Source organism: Trypanosoma conorhini, assembly GCF_003719485.1.
Source record: "Trypanosoma conorhini strain 025E chromosome Unknown Tco_14.4_contig_00760, whole genome shotgun sequence".
Taxonomy (NCBI): domain Eukaryota; phylum Euglenozoa; class Kinetoplastea; order Trypanosomatida; family Trypanosomatidae; genus Trypanosoma; species Trypanosoma conorhini.
This window is the reverse complement of record NW_021704849.1, coordinates 1-6,606: the sequence shown is the minus strand read 5'-3', so window position 1 is coordinate 6,606 and position 6,606 is coordinate 1. Positions and strand designations below refer to the sequence as shown.

Here is a 6,606-nt window from a genome sequence, read left to right as displayed (position 1 = left end):
AGGGCGCGCAGATAGGCGAGGCGACAAAGACACCAACAGCAACAACGGCGGCGGCGGCAGAGGAGGAGGAGGAGGAGGAGGAGGAGGGGGAGCCACCGGACGTCTGTCAGAGTGGTGCATGATGATGTCTCATTCAGTGGCTCATGAGATACTTTACCTGAATATCGGTTTGTGCATCAGCAACATTGCAAATTTTGTTTTTGGGAGTCTCCCTGATGTGCAGCCGCTTTTCTTTGTCTGTGAGTATCTCTGTTGTAAGGAGAAATTGGGCGGATTATGGTGTTCGTGTTCATCTGTGGTGTATTTGACTTTTTTTTGTGCTTAGAATGTGTTTTGAAAGGAAGAAGAAGAAAAAAACGCATGGTTGGTTTCAATACATTTGTTAGGGAGTATGTTGGCAAATGTCTGCTTTTTTTTTTAATATCTCTGCTATAGCTTTTTCTCTTTCGTTTCCTTCTATGAGGAGTTGTGTGGTGACTGCCGCACCGACTCCGTGTCCGACAAATTTAGAAGACTCGTAAAGTTGTTGTTGGAGGTTTCGTAGAGCTGCGTCGAGGTGTCTCTGGAGCTGTCGAGCGGGTCAAAGTACCGGGGCCTTGACTGGCGTGGCTGCTCGCGGGGCGGCCGCTGGTTTTGTGGCGCCGTTACTTGGCGCGGTGGGCTGGTGTTGGCCGCCGTGAAGGCGTGTGAGAGGTTCTTCTCCGGCTGAGGCAGTTCTGCTACGGTTGACGCAAACGGAACATGCCGCCCCTTTTTGCCAAGCATCTCGCGCAATTCGTGGAGCACCCGGAGTGGCAGACGATTGCAGTTTTGTGTGACAGTTGGCATGACATGGCGGGAGGCCGACGGCAAACCGATGGACGTGTTTTGACGGGCGTCAGGCGTTGTCTTCGGCATGTTCTTTACCGCCTCGTGGGAGAGCTGCAGCTCGTGACGAAGGGCATTTATCTGCTCATGCCCCCGTGCCGTCTCCAGACGTTTTCCCTCCAGCTGTTCGTGAAGCAGCCGCAGGTACTGCCTTGTCTGACGCAGCCGCATTTCATCCTCCCGTAGCGCCTCGTTGTCCTTCATGAGGTCCTGCCGCTCCTGCCGCAATCGCCGCCACTGTCCCTCTACTTGCTCCGTCTTCTGACGCATCTCTTCCTGAAGATTTACCATCGCGGCGTGCCGACTCTTCAGTTCCTCCTCCCGCAGACGTAGTTGGCGTACTTCTGCCTCCGTTTTGTCGCTGGCGTTGCGGAACCATGACGTCATAGCGGCCTGCTCCGCCTGGGCGTCACGCTCCTCTTCAGCTAGTTGGACCGTGGCCTCTCGCAGCTCCGCGAGCACGCGGCCAAAGCGTTCCTGCACGTTGCATTTCTCATCCTCCACCATTTGTTTCCATCGCCTGTACTCCTGCTCCCACTCGGTCTTGCCGTGTGCATACCTTGCCTCCTGTTTTCCCACCCAAAGACGCTCCTCCTCAAGGTGTTGCTCCATTGTGCGGCGCACAGCCTCCAACTTGCTTAGCGTCGCAACAAGCGAGTTGTGCTCGTCGCCAACGGAGACACTTTGCTTTGTGACAACATCCTGAAGCATTGTGAGGGTCTCTTCTCGGGCCTCTAACGCCCGCCGACGATCCCCATCTAGTGCTGCGCGCCCATCCTCAATCGTGGCTCGATATTCCTGCATTCGTTTCAAAAGCGCCTCAACGGCGTGCACAACGCGGTTAAATTCTTCTGTGGCACGCGCAACATCGGCTTGCATGGCCGCATTAACACGACTCCGTTGTTCGGCGAGGTGTTCCTCCTTGGTGTGCTGCTCCCGCAGAAGCGCCATGTGCTTCTCGTGAATCCATCGCTGCTTTTCTAGCATGTCGTGGTGGTTCTCCTCCACAGCCTTCATACGCTCCAAGTGCACTTGATGACGAAGCGCTCGCTGCTCCTCGTGTTCGGCGGCGCGGCGATTCATGGCTGCCTCCAATTCGCGTTTTAGCATCTCTTGGTGCTGCGACGCCCACGCCTCGCGCGACTCCACGTACATCTCCTCCATGCTTAGCTCTTCACGCTGCAGCCGATCAAGGTCGTCGTGCACCATTGACTGCGTGTCTAACAGCAACTGCTCATCCATTTTGAGTACCTGTTCCCGTGCCTCCTCTTCTGCCTTGCGCCAAAAGTCAAGAGACTCCTGAAACAGCTTCTGGCAGTCTTCGCGCTCCCGTTGCGCCTCACTGCCGGTCGTAACGGCAAACGAGGAACGCACTTCGTGGCGCACGAGGCGTTGCACGTCGTCCTCCCAGGCTTCCATCGTTGAGGCGTCGGCTGCGAACATGTCCTCCACGCGCTGTAACAAAGTGAGGAGCGCACTACCAACGCACTTGTGCACAAGGTCCTTCACAGTGTCCCCTACGCCTAACTCCTCCTGCAGTTTGGCTTCCTGCTGCTGTAGCCCTTCCAACTCGGCACGCATAGCCGTGATCTGCGGCTCGTATTGCTCACGAATGGCGGCCGCAACCCTATCACGTTCCTCATTTAGGTGCTGCTGCTGCGCGTCCTGTGCCTCGAGAACTTCCCGCTCCGCTGACGCCTTTACATTTTCCATGGCGTCCTGCTGTTGACGAAGCTTGGCATCCAGTTGTGCAATCTCCGCAAGTCGCTGCGCCTTCAGCGCACGCCACCTGTCTCTCAGAGACGTTTCCTTTTCCTTTGCCGCCACGAGCAACTTTGTCTTTGCGTCTAACTCACGGCGCAGGGATTCGAGCATCTCCTCCGTCACCCCCGTCTCCTGCTTTTCTGGCGCCGGCGGCTTCACCGCCAGCTGCTCCGGCGCCACGGCGGCTGGCTGTACCATCTGTTGACGAGAAATCGGGGCCAACGCCGCGGCGTCGCGTTGCCGCTGCATGGCTTGTCTACGCGCCGCCAGCATGGCGTCCTCCCCGTCCCTCCCACCCACATTTCTCTGCACGAGCAGGCTGGGGGGATTGCGCCACTCGTCATCACTGGAATTCATTCACTCGTCCCTTCGCTGTTCTCCCCATGCAGCCACCTCGACTGGAAAGAAGAAGAAACACAAACTTTAAAAAATACGCTGTTCGCCGCTTCTTTGTTTCTTGCTCCTTCCTTCCTACTTCGTCTTTACCCTTCGTCACGAGCTCCTTACAATTCTCTCCCTCTCTCTCTCGCTTGCTTGCTTTCCTGCTGGTCGTTCCTGTTGCGCCCTCCCTTCCGACCTGGCACGGCGTACCCCAGCAGATGCGTCGCAGAACAAGAGTGGGGGAGCGGGTGGTAATGTCAAAGCAGAGATCAGTTGGACGTCAATTCCCTCACAAGTGTGTGGAGATTCAAATGACAAAAAAAAATACATGTTTTTTTTTTCTTCTCTCCTTTTCAAAGTATGTAGCTTCCGTGTCTTCATATCATCTGCTTCGTCACGTTGCGAGGAACACTTAGGCCATGTTCCCCGCCTCCCCCTCACTGAGTCACTTATTCAGGGATTGGCGATCTCAAACACGCGCCGCTTTTGCGTTAACGCCTCCTTCACTAGCTGAAAAGCACCCAGAATACCACTCATGCATGTGGTTTCCTTTGCACCACCCGCAGCGTAATATTCCACGTCTGCTAACTTCATGAGCAGAAAGCACTTGCTCTCCTGCGGTAAATCCATCGCCATCACAATGTGGTGTACCTCGCGTACCAAGTCTGTTGAAGAAATACCCTTTTCGGAGACAGATTTTTGAAGCTTATCCCACGACACGGCAAAATCATCTGAAATCATATCCTCTACAATGCCGCGTACCTCCGCTGGGGTGGGGTTGCTAGTGACACGGTATACGGACTCCTCTGTAATTTCCCCTGTTGACATGGCAGAGGCCTGCATCGTATTCAGACACCGACGCAGGTCGCCATTGCTAAGAGCGAATGCCGCTACAAGACCCTCATCCGTAAAGCGTACGCCTTCCTCCTGTGCCACAAACTTTAGCCGGGGCAGCATGGCGCTCTTTTTAATCGGGGCAAACCGGAAACGGGTACACCGCGACTGCAGAGCCGGAATAATCTTGTTGATGTTATTGCAGAGAATACAAAAGCGCACGTTTCTTGTATACTTCTCAATGATGCGTCGCAACGCGGCCTGCGCGTCGCCGGACATCTGGTCCGCCTCATCGAGGATAACCAGCTTGAAGGCAGCGCAGTTGGGCGCAGAGGGTGAAGGAGCAAAGTAGAAGGAACTCGTGCTGGCGAACTCACGCACCTGATTTCGAACAACGTCTATACCGCGATCATCCGAGGCATTCATCTCGAGCACATTTGCTCGGAGGCGCTCTTTCCCAAACAGGTAGTAAGCGCAGGCTTTGATGGTCGTCGTCTTTCCAGTGCCGGGTGGGCCATAGAAGAGAAGGTGTGGTAAATTGCCACTGTCCATGAGCCGCTTTGTCGTGGAAAGAATGTCCTCGTGCGCCACCACTTCGTCGAGTGTGACAGGACGGTACTTTTCAACCCACGGCAATGCGCTGGATTTCGCACTATGCCCAGCGGAGGCCCTTCCATCACTTGTCATCCCCACCCAAATAGTCAAAGTGCGCCGCTTTTCGCGTTTGTATAGATATATTGTTTGCTTTTTATCGCAGTTATTTTTTTTTATTCTCTATTTCCACGTTCTGTGTAATGAGCTTCGCCCAGCCGCAGTGTCTCTCCCTGCGTTAGGCCCACGCCCTACCACAGTTGCACACACACCGACAGGGATCCTGGGAGAAGAGAAAGACCTTCCGCGTCAAGCGTACAAGGCAGTTATTTATGTAGCTTTCTATCTATTTACCAGCTGCGTGTACGCCTCAATTGGTGTAAATGGGCCCTGGCCTACTTCGCGCGCAGCCGTCCCTCGCTCTTAAAGGGTACAGCGAGGACAAGAAACAATAGAGGCGGGAGATGAAGTCAGAAAGCCCTGGCGTGTGAAGCAGTACATCCAATAGTGAAAACAAAAGATGAAACATTCGCTATTAGCGCTCCGGCGGAGGGATGCTTCAATACTAGGAAATCTTTTGTTCCATCATCATCTCACTTTTCATCCCGCACGAGAACTGAGAGAAGGGTCCGATGGGTGCAAGAAGCATTGTGAGGTGTGACCATGACCACCGCGGCCCTGCCTTTTGTGATTTTATCTCTACTTTTTTACTTCGTCGTTAGTTCTTTTTTTTGTTATCGTTTTGCTTTTCTTGTTGTTGGAGGGGTTGGTGCTATTTTAACGTGCACCCTCGCGTGGAGTGCAGAGGCGCGCCCACCACGCGCCCCACGGCCTCCGCCTCTGCCAGGCGTACGCCGCGTGGGCATCGCACTTGACAGTCCAAGACCAGCAGCGAGGGACCGCGGGCTGGGCGTCACTCGGGCAGTTGCTGCTGCTGCTGCTGCTGCTCCTCCTCCTCCTCCTCAGGCATCACCTTCTCAAGTTCCGGCGGCAGGCTCCCCAGTGAGGCAAACTCGTGGGCGAGGAAAACCAACTGATTGGTCTTCGCCGCATCCCGGGGATCAACAGACGCGTCCCCTATGAGGTCGCAGATGGAATTCACGAGTTTGAACTGCTTGTTGTACCTCTCCAGATCCTCAGCGCTAGTGTTGCCCTCGTTGGCGGCCAACCAACGGGGGTAGGCCCTTTGCATTAACCTCATTACCCTCAGCAACCCTGGGTCGAGCAAGCACTCCAGAAGGATCCCCGACAGGCCAGCAGCAATCGCATCGTCGGCATCAGCAGCGCCTGCCGCACCCGTCGGTGCCTCCGGGGACGGTGCTTTTTCCACCGCCACGGAAGCTGCCGCATTGTTGGTCTCGCTTCCAGTGAGTGCTTCAACGCCCTCCATGCACTTCTTCAACGCCTCCGCCAGGACCTCATTGCCCGCGTCATCTCCGCCTGCCGCATCATCTTCATCCTTTGTCGACATTGCTGCGAGCCTGTCAAACAACTCTTGCAGCTGCTTAACGCTAGCGCGTTCCTCCTCTGAGACGTCCGGTAGATCGTTCAACAGGGATGACACTTGCGTTATTTCCCCCTGTAATTTATTCATAAGAGAACTGGGGTCCGCGTTACCCTCAGCGGATTCGTCATTCATAAACGACTGCAGGAGGCGCATTACTTCAGCGCCGGAGCCGGACTCTGCAAGGTGCTTCTCCAATTCCGCCTCACGGGCCGCATCACGCGCCTTCACTTCCGCTTCGTGGCGGCGCTCCTGCTCGTCCATTGTGTTTATGCAGTCATCCAGAAGGGCATCCAGGTCGTCATCATCGCGGGGATGTGTCATTGACAGGTCTTCCACTAGACGCGTTCTTCGACCCTCAACCTCTTCAATCTACGGCAACTCCTCTCTCCCTCTCTTGCCGGTTCACAAGTTAAGGCAGAAAGGGTAAGAAGGGGATACATAGATGGACAACATACGAAACCCACGGCGTCCTTCCGGACGCACATGACAAAGCAGAAGCATTCAGAAAAAGGCGAAGATAAAAAAAACAACAACACAGACACACACACACTCACCTCATTTCACTCAAAACACGCACGTTTAATCGAAAGGGAGGCTACGCAACTTCACCCACAGAAGGAAAGAAGCTGTAGGCAAAACTAAAAAGAGTACAAACAAACAAA

General features: G+C 54.6%; 3 protein-coding genes across 3 annotated transcripts, besides 2 other annotated features; all 3 read right to left on the bottom strand.

Moving 5' to 3' along the window:
• Positions 1 to 59: 59 nt before the first annotated feature.
• Positions 60 to 92: a microsatellite.
• A 364-nt stretch (positions 93 to 456) lies between these two features.
• On the bottom strand, positions 457 to 2,988 carry Tco025E_08354 (uncharacterized protein; the record flags this gene model as incomplete). The annotated part of the gene is made up of 1 exon (XM_029375204.1): positions 457 to 2,988. The coding sequence occupies one exon, from the start codon at positions 2,986 to 2,988 to the stop codon at positions 457 to 459; it is 2,532 nt and encodes an 843-aa protein (XP_029224685.1).
• A 477-nt stretch (positions 2,989 to 3,465) lies between these two features.
• Positions 3,466 to 4,533, bottom strand: Tco025E_08353 (putative replication factor C, subunit 3; the record flags this gene model as incomplete). The annotated part of the gene is made up of 1 exon (XM_029375203.1): positions 3,466 to 4,533. One exon carries the CDS (start codon positions 4,531 to 4,533, stop codon positions 3,466 to 3,468), a length of 1,068 nt encoding a protein of 355 aa, XP_029224684.1.
• An 817-nt stretch (positions 4,534 to 5,350) lies between these two features.
• On the bottom strand, positions 5,351 to 6,265 carry Tco025E_08352 (peroxin 19; the record flags this gene model as incomplete). Its single annotated transcript, XM_029375202.1, has 1 exon — positions 5,351 to 6,265. The coding sequence occupies one exon, from the start codon at positions 6,263 to 6,265 to the stop codon at positions 5,351 to 5,353; it is 915 nt and encodes a 304-aa protein (XP_029224683.1).
• A 205-nt stretch (positions 6,266 to 6,470) lies between these two features.
• Positions 6,471 to 6,498: a microsatellite.
• Positions 6,499 to 6,606: the final 108 nt, after the last annotated feature.